This window comes from Chelonia mydas, chromosome 1 (genome assembly GCF_015237465.2).
Source record: "Chelonia mydas isolate rCheMyd1 chromosome 1, rCheMyd1.pri.v2, whole genome shotgun sequence".
NCBI lineage: Eukaryota > Metazoa > Chordata > Testudines > Cheloniidae > Chelonia > Chelonia mydas.
This window is the reverse complement of record NC_057849.1, coordinates 61,153,038-61,176,264: the sequence shown is the minus strand read 5'-3', so window position 1 is coordinate 61,176,264 and position 23,227 is coordinate 61,153,038. Positions and strand designations below refer to the sequence as shown.

At 43.1% G+C, this 23,227-nt stretch overlaps 1 protein-coding gene across 3 annotated transcripts in view; it reads right to left on the bottom strand.

Moving 5' to 3' along the window:
* Positions 1-23,227, bottom strand: part of ENOX1 (ecto-NOX disulfide-thiol exchanger 1) — a 509,484-nt gene that overhangs the window by 135,659 nt on the left and 350,598 nt on the right. For all 3 annotated transcript variants that reach the window (XM_037894600.2, XM_043533288.1, XM_043533299.1), the window contains 2 exons: positions 6,365-6,538; positions 3,990-4,196 (listed from right to left, as the gene is read on the bottom strand). In XM_037894600.2, coding sequence (XP_037750528.1) covers positions 3,990-4,196; positions 6,365-6,538 — 381 coding nt within the window. The remainder of the gene's footprint in view (positions 1-3,989; positions 4,197-6,364; positions 6,539-23,227) is intronic.

Genomic DNA, 23,227 nt, shown 5'->3' with positions numbered 1-23,227 from the left:
ACTGCCAAAGTGCCCAGGGTCATGAGCCTAAAATTAGATCTCCCAGCTGTGTTGTGTTTTGCACTCTATATGACCTTATGAATGCTCTCCCTCTGCTCTGCTTGTCTCCTCTGTTGTTATGAGCAGATAGGGTATTGAAATGTGTAAGAGTCTTGCTCTTGGAGCCTTTCAGAGAGTAAGATTCTTACGTATGTCCAAACTCTGCCCACTCACAATGACAAAGGAGCAAAGTGAGAGGGTATAAAGATGGTTGCACCCTAATCCAACGAAAATGCGGAGTGTGCAATAGGGAAGCTGAATTTTATCAGAGCAACCCTATCTTTTGGGAACAGATAGAGAGAACGGTGCAGAAAAGAAGGTGCAGTTTGAGCACAGCACAGGGAGCCAGAAATATCTGCGTTTCGATCCTAGATTTGGTGTCCTTCACAAGAGAATTTTCAAAAGGCCTCTTTAGGGCAGCCAGTTTTGAGTGCATCCATGAATGACTAAAAATCAGATTGACTGTTCGGCCGCTCTGGCTGCCACTGGGCAACCAACCAAAAGGTTTTTGTGAGCATCCATGTCATAATGTCAAAACTAGTCCACTGTTTCAAAATGTCACAGCAGCCCTCCTTAGGCACAGTCAATCTAGGCACTTCAGCAGTCCTTAAATGGACTACTGGGACAGTACAATGATCTCAGCATTACCTGGATTGACATAAAAACCTCAGATAGGTGTGTGGCTGGCATGACCATACACTGGGTGGTATGTGTGTGTGTCTGTCAGATTCTGCTTTGTTTACAGAGCCACCGGCAAAGCAGTCAGCATGCCAGCGGTGAGTTGTAGAGAAGTCTGAATGCCTGCTGTCTTCCATTATTTTATGCTCTTAACAGTGTTCAAAGGTATTTGAACAGATAATAGCACGCCCCCCACCCTTTTCAGACCTCCTCCTGGAAAGGCAATGAATTTCACTCACACAACCTCTTCCCACCTTGGTGCTTGGAACAGCAGCTAGCATTAACTGCATGCAGGATGTGTCATTTTAAATCTCTGTTTCTCACACACAGACAGAGGAAGGGATTTTGGTCACTCGCCAGGAGCCTAACTTTAAAAGAGCAGCACCAGAAAAATCAATTACTATGTTGTAAAAATAAAAACCAGCCTTTCCATGTTACACATCTAGTATATGCTCCAAGACTTACCTTTTGTGATTGGGTGTTACTGAGCAGGGAGCTGGCCAGTGAATGCCCTGAATACAGGGAGAGACACACCTGGACTCGGACATCCAAAAGAGAGGGCCTAGGGGCACGAGCACCCAGTGGGAGCTTAAAAATGACATTATACATTGCCTGGATACTCAGCACTGGGCAGAAACTGGGACACATTAGCAGATATAAATCATATTCAAGGTTTTGCCCGTAATCTTGAAAGTTCTCCTCAGGGCCGGGCTCTGGCAACCTAAGATATTGTCCTGCTCTTTCTGTCCGTGACTGCTTAGAGTTTCACAAGCTATGGAACCATCCCAGTCATGAGGGTGAAACATATGAGGGCAGGAAGCAGAACTTTCTCATCAGCTGGTCATGGCTATTTGGAATTCACTTCCATAACAGATCAGAATGGCAGCGAACTGCTCAACCTTCAGAGCAGAATGTACGCTTCTCCAGCTTAGCCGTCCTGCAATCAACATGCAACATAATGCCTCTTCCCAACCCCCCATACATCCATTTGGAGTTAGAATGGAAAGAACTAGCGATTAGACTGCTTAATGGATTTTATAATTGCATAAGGTACTATGGAACTAAGCATGGGATAAATACCTAGATAGATTAGATTAGATTGGATAGACAGATAAAACCAATTAGACAGACTAAGTCATCATTATCAAAGGCATGGTTTTCCCTCATATAACAAGTATACTGAAGTTATAATAAATTATACCTTCTATTTGTAGGTCTTTTTTGTATATTATAGGCTTGGGAAATTGCTTTAACTGTATGTTTTTCTTCTACCGTTTCCAAATGCATTATGTTTCAAAACACTATAAAGATTGGTTAGAAAAACACAATCATTCAGTACAATTAAAACCTGCCTCTAGTGCACGATCTTCTCTGCAGTGCTGGAAAACAGTCAAGGCTCCGAGTTTATTGCAGAATTCCATGGAAATCAAGGCTGACAGCACAAGTTAGCTGATTATGGCAGCAATGCTCACCTGTTTCTTTTTCTCTATCCCTCATTCCCAACCCACTGTCCCTTCTTTAATGTGGCTGGAGACACTAGGTAAAAAGTCTCTGCCAGAGGAACAAAACGAAGAAAGAGGAAGATGAGGAGAGAGAAAAATATGGAGATAGGGAGGATGGGAAAACAGAAGAAAGCAGAGGTGGGAGAGTAAAGAGGAGAGTTGTACAAGCAGCAGTGAAAAGGAAGAGTGAGGAAAGAGGGAGGGGGAAGGATGGAATGAAGAATGAAGGGGAGAGTCAGGAAGGAGAAAGTCCCGGGAGCTTGGAAATAAACCTGCACAGAATGAGGGGGAGGGGAGCAGAAAGGAAGTTTAACCTCCACCGCTGCTCTCTTTCCTGACTGTCCCCTAACTATAGCACATTATCAAAAAGAAACTGGCAAAATAGGAAGTAATACATTGCATACATAATAATCAGCAGATCTCAGTTAAGGCAATCTCTGACTATTAGGGGTCAGAAGGAAACTTTCTTTGGGGTCAAGTTATCTCACATCTGCCTCCTCAGGATTCCTATAACCATCCTCTGAAGGATCTGGTGTCAGTCACTGTCAGAGACAGGATACTGGATTAGCTGGACTTTGATTCTGATCTAGCATGAGAGTTTCTGTTTTTCTATGATCTTCTCTTCCACTCCCCTCACTCTTTGCACTATGTTGTTCATTTTTGGGGGGTTATGTCCAATTTAGGCCCTCATCCTAAAAAACACAAAGCAACCACGACTTGTACTATGAATAGTAGGTGTTCAACACCTCTGTAGATCAGCTGTGCTGAGCTGGGACCTGGGCTTTGTTTCATTTGTCTGTAAAGTGCCACACAAACTATAGTGATGTAGAAATAATAAATGAACACAAAAGTAATAATGAGAGATGGGAAGGAGGAAAGTTGAAACCGGAGTGGGATCGGAAAAGGAGACAGGGATGGGAGCGAAGAAATGGGGTAAAAAAAGGAAGGAGGAAAGGAAAAGATGAAGGTTTGGAGAAACTTAAAAAAGGCTTTTAAAATTTCCTTAAAAAAATTATTTCACCTCCCCGAGCTCCAAAGACAGGGAATTGGATTTTTTTTTTTAAAAAAGAAAGAGTGGCTGCCTCTTTCTAAAATAAAAGAGTGGGGTTTTTCCAAGTCAGAATTTAACATTCACCCAAGTTTAAAGGCATGAAACTTGACTTTTGTTTTAAAAAATGGTAGTTGGTGGAGATCTTGAGGAACATCCCGAACACTATATTAGGTCAGATTTTGACACCTTTACTCATGAGGAGTAGTTTTGAACAGATATTCCCATCAAAGTCAATTGGACTTTTTGTGGAGAAAGGTGTTACTCTGTATGAGTATGGGTATCAGAATCACACCTATAATGTGCTTATGAAGGTAAAATCCTTTCAGGCCACACTGCAGAATGTATAAAAATATGCCAGTGAAACTGCCAGCACCTGTCACAGAAACTGGCACTGAAGTACTGCAGCAATCCTGGCCCAGGGCCCTCCACTCCCCCCCTCCCCACCCCAACGTATGAATAAAAACCATATAAACCTGCATAAAACTGAAAATAATTGTCAGGGATGGTGGGAAATTGCTCTGGGGTAGGTAAAATTCACAGAATCACACACTAGTCTTGGTGAGCACAAGAAAATGTGGAATTGCACCATTCCCACTCCTAGCCAAAGCTGCTGAGCTCAAGCAACACTCGCTGAGATAAAGGCTAGGAAAATAAGCACACATTAGCATCATAAAATACAAATGAGAAGCACAGAAAATCCATTAAAGAATGTAAAGTACCAGAAAGGTAAATGGCTTTATCAACCATGAACTCCTCTGCAAAACGAATGTGACAAAAATTCTTCTTGCTTTTCCGAATAGCTGTAATATCTCCACACTGCTCAAAGACTTCCTGAATAATTTCCTCAGTAGCATTTTCTGGTAAACCTCCAACAAACACAGTCTTACACCCAGGAGGTCTCTCTCTTGTGGAAGGTGGTGGAAGATCTAAGTAAAAACAAAAATCACACTGGAACACAAGGCTTTGTCTTTGTATTCATTCATCCCAATCATCCCCATAATCAATTTTATGCACTAAAAATTATTTTGAATAGCAATTTATTTGGGAGGGGGTTGGGGTTAGGGACAATTAAATATTTTAGGGATTGGCCAAAACTGGATCCCTGAATTGTCACTCTTTCCAATTTTGATTGATGGTTTCACAGTTAAATCCCTGCCATTATGATTTGCTGTCCAGGTCAGATCCAAAACCCAGAGGGGTCTATTTTCCTACTTGGATTCAATTGAAATCCCACCAGAAAAGTCTGTGAAATTTTGGATGAGAGGAACCTTAGTGCTGACATGACATGACACAAACCCTAAACTCTAGTGTAAATCTGAGCTGAGTCTGAACTCAGCCACTTTGGCTCATCTCTAATTTTTTACACAACACCGACTCAAATTGATGGGTGATAAAAATCAGGCCACATTTGTTTAGGTGCCTGGATATGGACATGGGAACCTAACTTCAGGCACTCAGGTTTGAAGATGTTACCCAGTCTTAGCATAATTTCATTTCTCTTTTGTAATACAGAAGCACAGCAAACAGCAAAACAGAGTGGGAAACACGATGAAATGACAACATGATGAAAACCCTCTGCCGGTTATCTACTTTGTCCTGTTGCCAGATAATAGAACAGAGGCTAGAACAAGGGAAGGATAACCTAACAGCACACAGAATACTCCTTTGGCATTGAAACACCACTGGATGAAGTGACTTTTTAAAAAAAAATTATCATCATTTACATGTAAATGAGCAAACTTAAATTTTTGGAGGCTGTATGAAAGAGTGTACATTGTCACAATGTTTCACCTTGTTTATGTGTAGATTACTAGAGCACTTTTCTGGAAAAAAACCAGTTACAAGCCAACACTGATTAATATGAATTAGTTATTTGGCACTTAAATACGGTGAGTGAGGTTAGTCTTTTAATTGTTTTTGAAACCCACTCTGTTTGCTTAAACAATGGGCTAGGCACAGTACAAACACAGAGCAAAATTCTGTTTGCTTCGCTTTCCTTTTCCCCATGGTGCTGGTGAAAGGCACCAGCTGATGACCCTAGGAACTGAAGTCCTCCGATTTAGTCACAAGATTCTGCCTTGCCCTTATGCAGATGCTCAGTGGGACAAGTCCGTCTTTCATTTGCACAGCCCATGCAAGGGCCAGGAAGAAGGGAGCACAGGGACTGCTTCCCGGGGCAAACATGGTGCTCTAAAAGGGCAGGGAGAGGGAACTATAGATTTGCCCTCTCTACATGTCAAGCCCCAGAACTGGCCACCAGCTTGGGACGACTATGCCGTGTGCCGTGACATTTCTCCTGTATCCTGGGGAGTTCCGAAGTGCTCTCTGTGGGCAGCTCAGCTCATCACCACTTACATCACTTACTACAGCCGGTGGGCAGTCTACCCCAGAAGAGGTACACAGTGGGTGACTGTTGTGCAAGCTTCCCCATATTTCCTTACCGACCCACCTTCCCCACAATGCAGAGGGAGCCCCTCTAGGGGGTGAGGCAATAGGTGAATCTTCATGCTCATTTCCATTGAAGTCTTTCTTCTGAGACTGTCAACAACGGTGCCCCATCTGTATGCTGTTTTTGTGATGTGGACACCTGATCATGGGAACTAGACTAAGAGCACCACATTCAGTTCATAAGGGCCAGTGAATAACCATCGAACAGTTACAATTTTCCATCGCTACTGACTTGGGCTGGATTTGAATGAGTGACATAGAAATGAAAAAGAAATACAGAGGGGAATGGCTTATTAAAACTAAGTGAGACGTCCAGTCTCCTTCAGCTTTGTTAAATTAATCCACTTTATTTTCTTACAAAACGTCTTCCTATGTTTGCCCTTGTATTTGTAAAGATGAATGAACATATTCTAATATTCTACTGCAACACATCCATACAATTTGGTTGCAAACATTTTAGTTACCATAGCATATCCAAAATTATTCACTTTATTAAATCAGTTCTATTTCTTGCATACATGCCACAGTGGTTCCTTTTGTATTTATAAAGAAAATGTGCTCAAATATTGTTTGGCACCTAGAAACATTTTATGCAAAATATTAAGAAAACAAGATTGCCAAGCATTCTTTCTTCAGATCCACTTACTTGGGTTTGGAGGGAAGAGTGTACAGCTTTTGCAGTGAATTATTTCTTTGACTACAGGCACATCTGTTGGTGGCGGCGGCGGTACTAACCCCATGCCTGGTATCATCAGGTTAATTGGAGTTATTCCAGTCATCATGCTGAGGCTTGGATCAAAGCCTGGTACACAGATTGAATCTGTAAATACATCACATAAACCCTTGGCTTATAAATCTTGAAACTACTTCTTGTTTCCATTTTCCTGCACAGACAGTTTTGCTCTAGGCTTTTTTTCTAGGTATCATTGGATTAAAAAAGGAAAAAGAAAAAGAAAAAAAAAGCGCTGCATTTCAGCCAGCCATCCCACTGGAAACAAATTAAAACTATGCATGAAGGAGGAAATGTGATATAATTTAAAATATTAATATGACAGAGTGCAACACAGCACATTAAAGAGTAAAACCATGCACCATGAAGCTCTGTTATTATCTGGAATGCAATTTTCTGTTTTATAATGCCACTGTGTTGTTTACACTGCCTTCTGACCTAGAATGTGGGAAGAATATCATTTAACACTGATATGCCCTCTATATCCAATTGTCAGTTTTAGCAAAACTTAGTCTTCTTGCATAAGTGACCTTGATTTATGAACACCATGGAAAAAGCTCCACTTCTAAGCGTGTTTTATATAAGTCTGGCCTGACAAAAATTCCAAGTGTTTTTTCTTGGAAACTAAAGTTGTTACTTTACCTAATAAGGTCTTGTTTGAAGCTGAGAATCAATTTTTATTCTCTAGCTGGTATTTAGGTGGTTTAGTAAATTATCTTAAACACACTTATTATTAAATACATATTTATAATCCCCTTAAGTAAATTCATATGAAATGCATATTTGGCTTTCATACGCCCCTCCCCATATCTCTTTGCCAGATATTACATACATATTGTTTAAATCTGAAATGTTGTTGGATTTCATAGCACCGGAGCTGTGGCATCCTGAATTAGAATAAGCAGATGTTTTAGATTAACATGAAGTCAATTTTGTAAATTCTCAATAAATAAAACATTTTGAGAGAGCGATCTCTTTGTTGCCACAACACTGCTGCTATTTGATGTCATCAATTATTTAAAAGAAAAGTGAGTTACTTGGGTTGGCCACAGGTTTTCTGCAGAGCTTTCTGGATAGCAATTGCAAAGTATTTAATGATGCATGCAAAATCAGGAGTTAGTTCAGCAGCATGGGAGTTTGCTTTGAACAAAGAGAGAAACTGTCTTTTTTTGAGAGCACAAATTGGCAAATTTGAACTACACCTTGTTATGAGGCAGCATGATGATTGGTCCACACATAGACCCAAGAACCTGGAAATCCTCAATTGTAATCCTTGGTCCGGCACTGATATGCTCTGTGGCCCTGGGCAAGTGTACTAACTGCTCTGCAGCTCAGTCTCTGCATTTGTAAAACAAGTATAATAATACTTACCTACCTGCAAAGATTAACCCAAGCGTGTTTAGCACTTTGTAGGTGTAAAGAATGCTACAAGTGCTAAATATGATCTCTGTATTATGATTTGCTGAAATACCAGTAATCCTCTTCACATAACCAAATTCACATAACAAAAAAACCAAAAACCAAAATGCTCTGGCTGAGAACCGCTATGCCAGTAGAAATACTCTCCAGTTCCGCTGCACACGCCCGATTGCCCCTACACTGACTATGTTCTGCTTTCAAGCCATTCTGTTTGATAGCAAGCGCACAGCAAGCAAGAATTTGCTCTAGGCTTATTGAAGACTAGTATTAATGAAAGCTCATGATATTACATTACTTTTTTCTAATAACTGGGCTTATGAAAAAGGATTTGCTCTGGGTGTCATTTTTTTTTTTTTTTAATATAGAGGCATGTGCATTGCTTCCAGATTATGCTCTGAAACTCCACAGCTGTCATTTCTTTCATGGGAGCCAGTGGATGACATATTAAACATTCATGTTTCCGGAGTGCTGTGAGTTAAACTCAGAGGTGAAAGGGCGAGATGCAATTCACACGAGTCCTTAGGCGATTCTAATTTTCTCACTTGCATTTTTAAAAGTCACGCTGCTGACAGTCATGATGATCTCCCAAAGGCAGCCTGCGGTGGATAGAAGCCCATCCTTACAACTTGCTACCAGAAGTGCCTGGATAGTTCCATCACAAACAAAAAGTAACACTGCATAGTACTGAATGCGATACCTTCTATCACGTCATACCCAGATAGGTAACTATATACAGCATCCACAGCAAGGCCACCACATTCTGAAAGATGCAGGGAATCAGGCAAAGCTCTCCATGCTGCTTATGCATCTCTCAGGGGCTTTCTAGAAGCCAGTGGAAAACACTACCATCTGGTTGTACTCATATGGGATGTATAAAGGATGCATAGGACCAATATTTCTGTGATATACTTCAACATGCCCTGGCATCTCTGTCCCCTGATAGGTGCATGTGATGAGACAGAGGCATAGTCAGGAGCTCCTGAAAACTAATTTCACTTCTCCCAGGGCCTGATCCAAAGCTCAGTGAAGTTAATGAAAGACTCATGTTGAACCTCCAAAAGGAAAATAAAATGTTCTACTTTATTTTGCTGGCCAGTACCTCACCAAACCTGTTTAACAGATACACAGTGTCTCTTTCTCACATGGGCTACGGTATCTCTTTGGCCACAGTAACAGGTTTCCCAAACCTTAGGTTTTGCCATTCTATTTTCAACTAGATTAAGGTCACCCAACCAATCTATCTATTACCAGACAGGAATGTTTTTCTTCTTCTATTTAACATTTTGTTTCACTTCCACCGGAACAGATTACTAAAAATTAGACCTTTTCAAAAAATGGATAATCAAAGACAGTATTATGGAGATAATGAGTTCTTCAAAGCACTTCTATCTTACAGCACCTCCTCAGTCTTTCCTGGATTCAGTTTCAGCCATATGGTCTTCATACAGCTGGTAATCTTGAACCAGGCTCTTGGACAGTTTGGTGGTGTTTGCATCTAACGAGAAGATGACGAGCATCAACTGTGTACTGATGACAGCTCCTTGTAAAACTCCACAGGTGAGGGGCCTGAGGGCTGTAAATCAGTGCCCACATTGATTCTGTGCGTGCAGATTGAAAGGAATGAATGAAGTCATCTAAGCACAGTGTCACTTACTTCTGCCACGGCTCCGATGGGATTCAGCACCATTCCATGTTTAAGCATAGAGGTGTTGCGTCGGAGTCTAGCAATATGAATTTGGATATATAGCCCTTGTCTATGGGCAGGAAATGATCATCCATTAGTGCTGACAGTGTGGTCTGTTTCATATCCTGGCATGATACCTATTTTGGATAGGTCCAGGACACTAGAGTTATCTAGTTATCAAGTAATCTATGGAAATGAACCTTGTTGAGCTTTTCAATTAGCTTGTTCAGTCTTCAGAAACAGACGTATTGATAGGACTATATGGCGCCGTAAAGAAAATGAGAAATAACCCAGAACATATATCTGTTGTTGGCAGATATATTTTGATACATAATCATCTAGATATTATAGTCATGGGTATGCTACAAATGCCACACATAGATAAATTATCCATATCACTATATCACACATCTAAAGGGTAAAGATGTTATAGTTTAGGTTTATATTTTTAAAACTATTTTTAAAGGGATATAGATAGCCATACAGAGATACATTTTCTGAACTGTTGAAACTATAATTATCTACATTAACAATGTGATATAAATATGGATTTAACAATGTGGATGACAGAAAAAAGATGACATATATTAAATACATTCATAAAAATTACTAAATCAAGTTAAGAATGTACAAACATATTATGCTTAACTTTGAACCCATGTGAACATTGTAGATAAGTGATGAACACTATCACATATGGGTCCACTTGCATAGTGTTGGTTTAGTAGATGCCCTGAGCGGTAATATTTTCAGGGCCATGTTCTGCCTATCTATAACAAAACAAGAGTAACTTCCTGATTCATCTAATAAGTGATCTGCTAGACAGAACAATGGCAACTTTTGAAGAACAAACACAAGACTTATATTAAAAATGGAGCTTAAAGAGACAGAGAAGAGAAATGTTCTTCCCATACACTTAAAGCAGCTCTGAGAAGCTCACTTTTTCAATAAGGAGATACAGAAACAAAAAAAACAACAACTCACATTAAATCTCAGGCTCTGAATAAAGGAGCAGACAGATAAAATCCTTTTGAAAGAACTACTCTCTAATATGATGCATAGGAGGGGGGCAACCCCTTTTGCTAATGCAACTGTTGGGGTGTGAGCAATCGAATGTTCCCATTCCATGCTGCTTTCTGTCCTTGCCTGCCAACTCTTGCTGTCCAAGTGGTCTTCAGCTCTGCCAAGTTAAATGGTTCCTTCAATAACAAGTGCTCACAATTCTGCCATCTGTGATTTTGGGGGAAGTGCTCCATCCGCATCATGCCACTTCTTTTCTGCCAGTTGTTGCCATGCTGTGCTGTAGCCAGTTACGTATTTGCTCAATAAGGGCATCTTTGCTTCTTAAGGACGTAACTGTGTTCTTCTGCTGCTAATACTTAGCCCCCTGATGTGCCTTTCATTTGGCTTGTCCCTGCCAACTGCCTCTGTGGTGTTATATAACAGCTGCCAAGACATCTTTGTTCAATTAATAAGGGCACTGATTTGTACCAACACTAATTTGTCCATGTGTACGTGCGTGCTTGGAAGGGTTCTTACCTTGAGTGTGCTTGTGCCTGAAGTACTTTGATATCTTCTCCTTCCTCCTTATGTGCATGTCAGTGGTGAAAACACTTAAATAGCCTTTTCTGTTGCCCCCAGAATGATGAGCAACCCAATTAGGAAAGTGGTCACTGGTGAGCTGATCAATGGCAATGGTAATTTTACATCTAAGAAAAATATTCTACCTTTGCTTTAGTAGAAAGACAAAAACAAATATCCAGATCCAGCAATCCAGTTGCCAAACAACATGTACTGTGGTTATTAGCGGGATCTAGGCAGCTGCTAGTACTAAATGCAGTGGGACATGCATTGACTTCACCTCACAGGCTACAATATTGCCACTGCGCAAAGCTTATTATATTCATGCTTTTGCAGTAAAAAAAAACAAAACCAAAAAACCAAAAGGGTTGTTACTCGTAAAGGGGGAAGTTCTGGAACCAAGAAATCTGATAATACAATGCAGCCACCTTTGTTAATTATTCTGAAAATTAATGTTGAACCAATTTCCGAAAAGTGAAAACTGGAGTTACCCTGGAAAAAGGCAAGTAGAATGCTGTGTTTGCTGCTTCTCAAGTAACAACAGATACTGGCAGTGCTATTCATCATGTGATAATGGTGGAGAATCTTACAGTCACTTCCTTTTAACACTGAACAAGAAGCCTTATAAGAATAAGTAAAACTGTATTATCCCTAAAACTTCGTGTCTATTTCACTGTAGAGCTTCTACTCAAAACTTTTCCCCAGTCTTTCCTACTGTCTGGCTAGTATGCATACCCTTGTCTAAGCAAGTAAACATGAAATGTACCACAATTTATAGATCCAGATGAATCGCTGGTTTCTGTGCATCCAGATCTTGCCATCTTTTGGTCTTGAGGAGGGTTTTAATTCCTTGGATTATCAAACCCCATAGGTGCAGTAGTAGGCTTCTGATGAGTATGTTTTGGATTTTTCTCAACAGGACCATCTGCCTTCTCCAATGAAGTGCTATGAGTGCCCTTGAGTCATGTGGTAATTGTTGTCACCAGATCACATAACAGTGGAAGGATCTTGGTGTGCAGCTATGGTCAGATAACAGAGGGCATTTTCCAATACATTTCCTCACCCAGTTTTAAATTGGTATGGGGTGTCCTGGTAAACTTCCAGAGGCATTCCAAGTAATAGAGAAAAAAGCCTTAAACCTCTTCAGTTTGGTATCTCTCAGCCTCACATATTTTAGCAGAGCCACTCAGGACAAAGATTTCTCTCTAAAGTTGGCAGCACAGCTCTGATCGGTCAATGGATAATCAGCTGAACTATGCTTGCTCCAGTGATTGACACGGGACTTGCCCTATACCTGATCATGAGGTCTTTTCTCTGTAGGATTCTCTTAGCAAACTATACTTTCTCCACCAGTCCGTTCCCCAAAGGGAACTGGAAATAAAATGCCTGAAATTATACAGTATCCCTCAAGCTTAGAACTTACTGCTGGCAAGATGCAGCCCATTGAGCTTATTCTCAAATACATTTGTTAGTCTCTAAGGTGCCACAAGTGCTCCTGTTCTTTTAACCCATTGTCAGTGACTACTATTTCTTCCAGTATGCTAAAATGAGGACAAATGTATTTTAACTTTTCTACAAACAGCCAATGGTTACCAGTTGGGTATGCCTTTTCTCCACCCAGCACGAGTGCTATCTTTTTCTAAGGTTATTTAGGTAATGCTGTGGGTATGAGAGATTGTAAGAATTGTGTCTTTCTGGTTCTGTGTCTTTGCAAGTTCCTCTTCTGTTGATGTTCACAAAATATATCAAGCCCCACAAGCCTGAAACACGCACTCACCAGAAAAGATAAAGGGAGACTTATCAGTGCATGGCTGATATGTGTATGAGACATTAGATTATATGGTTGTCTTTGTTCATTGTTTTTGTCTACACCTACTCTTGTCACTTGCAAAACACAATTAAAAGTGGCACTACCTTATTTTTTTTAATTTAGCTCTCGGTCTTATATAAACTCCACAACTAAGTGCAACCATCCCAAAGGTTTGGATGCCTTTGACATACATTTCAAAACACAACAACATCCGTTTTGGAAAGTTAAGATTTTAAACTGTATTAGCAAGAAGACTTTAAACAAGAAATAAGAGTGTGGCTTTCTTCTTTACAATGTATTGTCAATGGGGACCACATTGTTAAAGCACTTCAGGAAGTGGCTTTGCCCATGTGGCATGCTTTGCACAATGCCTCAGTCTTTCAGTTCATGTGTTTCTGGAAGGTGAATGGCAAGAACGGTTTGCAACACGATTGCAACCGCCAAAAATATTGTGGATTTTCTCCTCCAAGGCTTTGAAAATCCTGTTTAGCTAACAGAGGAAAAAAACAGTCCAAAACCCTCAAACCACCCAGCTGATCAAGGATGTGTCTATTCAGTGCAACACTTTATTGAATATAAAAAGTTATGCATGAGTTTAACTTAGAAACTACTCCCAGTAGCACAATCAAACTATGCCCACTTCAGTGGAACATAGTTACAGTAGGACTCTACAGCAAGTTATATATCTTTAACCCATTTGAGACTGCACGATGTGGCATATCTTTTGCATCCATCTCTTTAAACCATATGATACCACTTTTGAGGCTTCTTGAACACTCATTTTTTTTTGCAAGAAGAACATGTCAATATTTTAAGTGTATATGAAGCACAAAGATGACAACTTGTCCATAATTTGGACCAGAAAATGTTTGACTGGTTGCAGGGTGATGCCACATTAAGCAGATGATCAAATTTACCAGCTTGTTATACTAGTGGAGCCTTGATTCAAGCTTTCTAGCTTTCATACAGCTTGAGAGAAGATACACATGTAACATGACAAAGGAAAGACAGAAAAGCAACTGCCATGGCAAGTTCTTCTTTAGACTCAGCCATGCTACTGGAAGCGGCTGCTCTAATTTCCACTTTCTTGCTCTTGTTAATACTGCCCAGCAGTGGCAACAGCAGCAACTGGTTGCACAACTTGCAAACATTGACTTCTATAATAAGTGTGCACAGACTGATTCCATGCAAACCTGGCAGCAGGCTGGACAAACCATTCCTTTCATGGTGTACTGCCACCTTGTGTAAAACTCTACTGAAAGCCTCTTCCTGTCCCCTCCATCTGGAAGAAGGTTCAGCCAAAGTAGGTTGCTCTTGTCTGGCTGCCTCCCACTCTGTTTCTTTAAAAAGAGTTAGGCAGGAACAGGCAAAGGAAGCCCACAAAACTCCCTCTTGTGTGATAAACGGAGAACTTCCAAAATGTCTGGTGCTTACTGGGGTTTGCCAACTTTTGCCAAAGATTCAGCAAAGACTTTCTGAATACCACATTTACTTAGACACAGGAAGCCAAATCTGCCTTTGATCTATTAAAAGAAGCATTTACAAGGCACCCTCTGGGTACATCCAGACCTGGCAAAACCCTTAATTGACAAAGCAGATGCCTCTAATTATGCGATGCGAGCAGTATTGTCACAGCAACATAAGCCCCAGAATGTGCTCCACCTATGTGCATTTTATTCCCGGAAAATCATGTTGATGGACCAGAACTATGAAATATGTGACAAAGACCTACTGGCCATCAAGGCCACTTTTGAGGAATGACATCACCACCTGGAAGGAGCTCCTTTCTTGGTCCAGGTGTATACAGACCACAAGAAAATGGAGTACCTGTGCATTGAAAGGATTCTTAAGCAGCATAAGATCTGGTGATCTCTTTTTTTCTCCAGGTCCGATTACACCCTGACTTATCGGCCAGTTATCCAGAATGATAAACCTGATGCATTGTCCTGCAAGGATGAGTACTTAAGCTTAAGGTCTTCCTGACCTGCCACAGTCTTGAAACTTTGCTATTCCATCAACGTGTTGGTGAACAATGACTTCCTTTTTCTCGTGAAGCCTCTCCTATCCCACAATCCATTTGCATTAAACCTTATGTCAACTGGTATGGAATTAGCTCCAGACTCAAAATTCTCTGTCAAGAATGGGATTCTCATGTTTAAGGACTGGATCTGTGACCCAGATGGGGAACCATGCCTAGCAATACTCTGGCTATGCCATGACTTGCCCCTGACTGGCAAATTCAGCTACTAGAAAACAATGAAGCTGGTCTTTCAATATTTCTGATGGCCAAAACTACATTTGACCATTGAGTCATACATTGGCTCTGGTGAGGTCTAAGCTCAGATGAAGACCCTCTGCACCAAATACTCTGGTGCTCTGATTCCACTGCTTATTCCATCTCAGCCCTTGTTGTCCATCTCCAGGGATTTTATTGTTGACCTCCGCAATTCTCAAGGCTGCACGGCAGTGATAGTTGTTGTCGACCTGCTTACAAAAATGTCTCATTTCATGCCATGACTTAAAATTCCTACCACGTAATTAACAGTCTGTCATAAATATAAAGGGAAGGGTAAACACCTTTAAATCCCTCCTGGCCAGAAGAAAAACCCTTTCACCTGTAAAGGGTTAAGAAGCTAAGACAACCTCGCTGGCACCTGACCAAAATGACCAATGAGGAGACAAGATACTTTCAAAGCTGGACGGGGGATGACGACAAAGGGTTCTCTCAGTCTGTGTGTTGATTTTGCCAGGACCAGAGGAGGAATGTAAGTCAGAACTCCTGTAAAAAGTCAGTAAGCAATCTAGTTAGATATGCGTTAGATTCTGTTTTGTTTAAATGGCTGATAAAATAAGTTGTGCTGAATGGAATGTAGATTCCTGTTTTTGTGTCTTTGGTCTACACTAGGACTTTAGGTCGAATTTAGCAGCGTTAAATCGGTGTAAACCTGCACCCGTCCACACGATGAAGCCCTTTATTTCGACTTAAAGGGCTCTTAAAATCGATTTCCTTACTCCACCCCGACAAGTGGATTAGTGCTTAAATCGGCCTTGCCTGGTCGAATTTGGGGTACTGTGGACACAATTCGACGGTATTGGCCTCCGGGAGCTATCCCAGAGTGCTCCATTGTGACCGCTCTGGACAGCACTCTCAACTCAGATGCACTGGCCCCGTAGACAGGAAAAGAACCGTGCACTTTTGAATTTCATTTAATGTTTGTCCAGCGTGGCAAGCTGCAGGTGACCATGCAGATCTCATCAGCAGAGGTGACCATGATGGAGTCCCAGAATCGCAAAAGAGCTCCAGCATGGACCGAACGGGAGGTACAGGATCTGATCACTGTATGGGGAGAGGAATCCGTGCTATCAGAACTCTGTTCCAGTTTTCGAAATGCCAAAACCTTTGTCAAAATCTCCCAGGGCATGAAGGACAGAGGCCATAACAGGGACCCGAAGCAGTGCTGCGTGAAACTTAAGGAGCTGAGGCAAGCCTACCAGAAAACCAGAGAGGCGAACAGCTGCTCCGGGTCAGAGCCCCAAACATGCCGCTTCTATGATGAGCTGCATGCCATTTTAGGGGGTTCAGCCACCACTATCCCAGCCGTGTTGTTTGACTCCTTCAATGGAGATGGAGGCAACATGGAAGCAGGTTTTGGGGACGAAGAAGATGATGATGATGATGAGGTTGTAGATAGCTCACAGCAAGCAAGCGGAGAAACCGGTTTTCTCGACAGCCAGGAACTGTTTCTCACCCTGGACCTGGAGCCAGTACCCCCCCGAACCCACCCAAGGCTGCCTCCTGGACCCGGCAGGCGGAGAAGGGACCTCCGGTGAGTGTATCTTTTAAAATACTATACATGGTTTAAAAGCAAGCATGTGAAAGGATTACTTTGCCCTGGCATTCGCGGCTCTCCTGGATGTACTCCCAAAGCCTTTGCAAAAGGTTTCTGGGGAGGGCAGCCTTATTGCGTCCTCCATGGTAGGACACTTTACCACTCCAGGCCAGTAACACGTACTCGGGAATCATTGTACAACAAAGCACTGCAGTGTATGTTTGCTGGCGTTCAAACAACATCCGTTCTTTATCTCTCTGTGTTATCCTCAGGAGAGTGAGATATCATTCATGGTCACCTGATTGAAATAGGGTGCTTTTCTTCAGGGGACACTCAGAGGTGCCTGTTCCTGCTGGGCTGTTTGCCTGTGGATGAACAGAAATGTTCCCTACTGTTAGCCACAGGGAGGGGGGAGGGTTGAGGGGGTAGCCACGCGGTGGGGGGAGGCAAAATGCGACCTTGTAACAAAAGCACACGTGCTATGTGTGTAGTGTTAACAGCAAGGTTTACCCTGAAAGGGTGTAGCCACTGTTTTATAAAATGTGTCTTTTTAAATACCGCTGTCCCTTTTTTTTCTCCACCAGCTGCATGTGTTTCAATGATCACAGATCTTCTCCTTCCCAGAGGCTAGTGAAGATTAGAAAGAAAAAAAAACACACTCGTGATGAAATGTTCTCTGAGCTCATGCTGTCCTCCCACACTGACAGAGCACAGACGAATGCATGGAGGCAAATAATGTCAGAGTGCAGGAAAGCAGAAAATGACCGGGAGGGGAGGTGGTGGGCTGAAGAGAGTAGGTGGCGGGCTGAAGCTCAAATGTGGCGGCAGCGTGATGAGAGGAGGCAGGATTCAATGCTGAGGCTGCTGGAGGATCAAACCAGTATGCTCCAGAGTATGGTTGAGCTGCAGCAAAGGAAGCTGGAGCACAGACTGCCACTACAGCCCCTGTGTAACCAACCGCCCTCCTCCCCAAGTTCCATAGCCTCCACACCCAGACGCCCAAGAACGTGCTCGGGGGGCCTCTGGCCAACCAGCCACTCCACCACAGAGGATTGCCCAAAAAACAGAAGGCTAGCATTCAATAAATTTTAAAGTTGTAAACTTTTAAAGTGCTGTGTGGCATTTTCCTTCCCTCCTCCACCATCCCTCCTGGGCTACCTCAGTAGTCATCCCCCTATTTGTGTGATGAATGAATAAAGAATGCATGAATGTGAAGCAACAATGACTTTATTGCCTCTGCAAGCGGTGATCGAAGGGAGGAGGAGAGGGTGGTTAGTTTACAGGGAAGTAGAGTGAACCAAGGGGCGGGGGGTTTCATCAAGGAGAAACAAACAGAACTTTCACACCGTAGCCTGGCCAGTCATGAAACTGGTTTTCAAAGCTTCTCTGATGCGTACCGTGCCCTCCTGTGCTCTTCTAACCGCCCTGGGGTCTGGCTGTGCGTAACCAGCAGCCAGGCGATTTGCCTCAACCTCCCACACCGCCATAAACGTCTCCCCCTTACTCTCACAGATATTGTAGAGCGCACAGCAAGCAGTAATAACAGTCGGAATATTGGTTTCGCCGAGGTCTAAGCGAGGCAGTACACTGCGCCAGCGCGCCTTTAAACATCCAAATGCACATTCTACCACCATTCTGCACTTGCTCAGCCTGTAGTTGAACAGCTCCTGACTACTGTCCAGGCTGCCTGTGTACGGCTTCATGAGCCATGGCATTAAGGGGTAGGCTGGGTCTCCAAGGATAACTATAGGCATTTCAACATCCCCAACAGTTATTTTCTCGTTTGGGAATAAAGTCCCTTCCTGCAGCTTTTGAAACAGACCAGAGTTCCTGAAGATGCGAGCGTCATGTACCTTTCCCGGCCATCCCACGTTGATGTTGGTGAAACGTCCCTTGTGATCCACCAGAGCTTGCAGCACTATTGAAAAGTACCCCTTGTGGTTTATGTACTCGCCGGCTTGGTGCTCCGGTGCCAAGATAGGGATATGGGTTCCGTCTATGGCCCCACCACAGTTACGGAATCCCATTGCAGCAAAGCCATCCACTATGACCTGCACATTTCCCAGGCTCACTACCCTTGATATCAGCAGATCTTTGATTGCGTGGACTACTTGCATCACAGCAGCCCCCACAGTAGATTTGCCCACTCCAAATTGATTCCCAACTGACCGGTAGCTGTCTGGCGTTGCAAGCTTCCACAGGGCTATCGCCACTCGCTTCTCAACTGTGAGGGCAGCTCTCATCTTGGTATTCATGCGCTTCAGGGCAGGGGAAAGCAAGTCACAAAGTTCCATGAAAGTGCCCTTATGCATGCGAAAGTTTCGCAGCCACTGGGAATAGTCCCAGACCTGCAACACTATGCGGTCCCATCAGTCTCTGCTTGTTTCCTGAGCCCAGAATCGGCATTCCGCAGCATGAACCTGCCCCATTAGCACCATGATGCATGCATTGGCAGGGCCCATGCTTTGAGAGAAATCTGTGTCCATGTCCTGATCACTCATGTGACCGAGCTGACGTCGCCTCCTCGCCCGGTATCGCTCTGCCAGGCTCTGGTGCTGCATATACTGCTGGATAATGTGTGTGGTGTTTAATTTGCTCCTAATTGCCAAAGTGAGCTGAGCGGCCTCCATGCTTGCCTTGGTATGGCGTCCATACAGAAAAAAGGCGCGGCACAATTGTCTGCCGTTCCTCTGACGGAGGGAGGGGCGACTGACGACATGGCTTACAGGGTTGGCTTACAGGGAGCTAAAATCAACAAAGGGGGTGGCTTTACATCAATGAGCATTTCAGGCAGGACTTCACAGAGGGTTCCAATAAGAAATGGTGCACCTAAGTAATTGTTCTTATTGGAACAAGCAGGTTGGTCTGGCCTCTGATTGATACATGGCTAGATTTACCTCGCTGCACCTTCTCTGTGAGTGACTGCAGTGTGACCTAGAGGAATGAGTCCCCTAGACGGGGGAGGGGGGGAAGCAAATGAGTACAAAACAAATCTGCTCTATTTCTTGTTTTGATCCACTCCATCTATCTTTTACATCTTTGGCTGGCAGCAGACGGTGCAGAAGGACTGCAAGCCATCCACATCTCATGGCTGCTCGGCAGAAAATGGTGTAGTAGGACTGCTAGCCATCCTCATCTCTTGCCTGCCTGGCAGAAGATGGTACAGTAGGACTGCTAGCAATCCGTATCGCCTGCCTGCTCACCATACGATGGTTCAATAGGACTGACTGCAGGACTAAAGAGAAGGACCTGGTCAAGTCACTCCAAATTTAGTCCCTGTGCTCATGTCTGCCCAGGCGCTCCTGGCCGACGTGGCCACGAGCACCTCGGACATGACGATGACTGCTACCAGTCGTACTGTATCGTCTGCTGCCACAAGGCAATGGGTTGATGCTGCTGTGTAGCAATGCAGTATCACGTCTGCCAGCACCCAGGAGACATACGGTGACGGTTACCTGAGCGGGCTCCATGCTTGCCGTGGTATGACGTCTGCACAGGTAACTCAAGAAAAAAGGCGCGAAACGATTGTCTGCTGCTGCTTTCACGGAGGGAGGGAGGGAACGGGGGGCCTGACGATATGTACCCAGAACCACCCGTGACAATGTTTTAGCCCCATCAGGCATTGGGATCTCAACCCAGAATTCCAATGGGCAGCGGAGACTGCAGGAACTGTGGGATAGCTACCCACAGTGCAACACTCCGGAAGTCGACGCTTGCCTTGGTACTATGGAAGCACTCCACCGAGTTAATGCACTTAACGCACTTAGAGCAATTTCTGTGGGGACACACACACTCGAATATATAAAAACGATTTCTAAAAAACTGACTTCTATAAATTCGACCTTATTTCGTAGTGTAGACATACCCTTAAGGTTTAGCCTAGAGGGATTCTCTGTGTTTTGAATCTGATTACCCTGTAAGGTATTTACCATCCTGATTTTACAGAGGTGATTCTTTTACTTTTTCTTCGATTAAAATTCTTCTTTTAAGAACCTGATTGCTTTTTCATTGTTCTTAAGAGCCAAGGGTTTGGGTCTGTGTTCACCTATGCAAACTGGTGAGGATTTTTATCAAGCCTTCCCCAGGAAAGGGGGTGTAGGGCTTGGGGGGATTTTGGGGAGAAAGACGTTTCCAAGTGGGCTCTTTCCCTGTTATATTTGTTGGACGCTTGGTGGTGGCAGCAGTAAAGTCCAGGGACAAAAGGTAAAATAGTTTGTACCTTGGGGAAGTTTTAACCTAAGATGGTAAAAATAAGCGTAGGGGTTTTTTCATGCAGGTCCCCACATCAGTACACTAGAGTTCAGAGTGGGGAAGGAACCTTGACACAGCCCAACTGTTTTTCACCTCTGTCTTCAGACTCCATGGCCTACCATCTAATCTTATATCTGACTGAGGATCACAGTTTGTTTCACATTTCTGATAGGAGTTGTTCAAGCTCCTGCATGTTGAACTACATGCTTCCTCAGCTTGTGCCCCCTGACTCATGGACAGACTGAATGAGTGAACCAGACTCTGGAGAAATACCATCACTGCTTTATTAACTATCAACACAATGACTGGGTTTCCCTCCTCTTTGCTGAATTTGCATACAATAATTCCGACCATTGAGCAACCTGCCAGAATCCTTTTTATGCCAACTACAGTTCCTACCCTTGGTTTCACCCATCCATGCCACAAGCCTCCTATGTATCTCCAACGTCTGATCTATTCAAACACCTTTGCTGTACCCAGGAAGAATTGAAAACCCACCTAAAATAAGCTACAAGAGATTACAGGTGTTATGCTGACCTTCATTCGAAGGCAACCCCTTGAATCACAGTTGGAAATAAAGTATGGATCTCAGCACAACACCTTGATTCTACCCAGCCTTTAAGGAAGTTGGACACTGACATTTTGGCGCACTCCAGGTTAACTAGCAGATCAACCCAGTGATCTTCAAACTCCAACTACCTAGGGTGATGAAAATGCACTTGGTATTCCATGTCTCCCTGATGAAAAAGGACACTGACAACTCCTTCCCTGGATGAGTACAACAGCCATCTCCACCCATCATGGTCTGGGGCATGAGGAATACCTGGTGAAGCAGATCTTGGACTCCAAAATTCTCAGAGGAAAATTCATGTAACTTGTTGATTGGAAGGGTTATGATTAGATGATACTTTCTGGGAGGTAGCTGAAAACATACATGCTCTCAACCTGCTTTGAGAGCACCATCAGTCACACCCCGATAAGCCTGGTCTAAAGATTCTTGGTAGGTGTCTTTGGGGAGGGAAGGAGGGCATAATAGAAAGCCTCTAAGCCTGAGTCATCCCTGAGCATGCTTATCTGAGGGCTCTACATCAATCAGCCAGGACTCAGCCAATCCACAGGTGAAGGTCTAATCAGGTGACCCTAAAGACAGGTATATAGGCTCCCACTGAGAACAGCCACTCCAGTCTGCTTAACATCGCTATCTCCCTAGAAGTGTCACTGGATGCTTGGCAGTTCTGACAGACTGCTCCTGTTCTGGCCCCAGTTTGTTCCTCTTCCAGCTCCTGTTCCAGCTCCAGCTGTGGTCCAACCCTGTTCTTGATTTCTGCTCTGACGCCTGGTGCTGTCCCCAGCCCGACGATTAGGCCTGACCACTGCTGCTTCAACCACTTGGCCTGACCATCCACTTCTCATTTTCTGACAAAACCTGAACCGAAGATGGAAAACTCAGCACTTGATGAAGAGGGAAATCAGCTACAGCTGTCAGTTTTTCATTGCTGACAGCCCCACATGTAAGAAGTTTGATTCAGACAGAAACTGATTAATTCTAGTCAGTTTTCCTCTGAAATCTGCTGCTCTTCCATGCGCAAACACTTGCTGCTGTGGTTGCTGAAACCTGCAGGGATGAAAACTAGAAGGGAGGGGGGAAAATAGAAAAATAAACAGAAAAAAGCTGAAAGATAAAGGGGCAATGGAAATGCAGAGAGGACAAAGAAGAAACACAAAAGTGGAGGAGGAAAAGACAACTAGAGAAAGTTAAAAACAGGAGAACCCAGGATCCGGAAAACTTTGTGTTGTTTGTTGCAGTGCATTCTGATATGTGTGTCTATGTGTGTGTGCTTTACACTTTACAAAAGCAACATGCGTCTCCCATCTCCATATGATATACTTATTGGAAGTTACAGAGTTAGCTAAAGATTCAATCTGAAACCAATAATAAAACCACAAAGTACAAACATAATCACACATGAATTTTCATTCAAAACTCCAAATCCTATATTTAAAACTATAGAGGTAGAATAAATATAACATTCAATATAATAGAGTGATTATAATATGTAAAATGCATTTATTTCTCTCCTGGCTTTCTAGCAGTCTTTTTGGATTCACTCCACACTACTCCCAGGACAAATATCTATCCATCTTTCTGCCAGCTGATTCAATTTCTCTGCTGTTGGCCTCTTCTCAGTCTCCACCTCCAAACT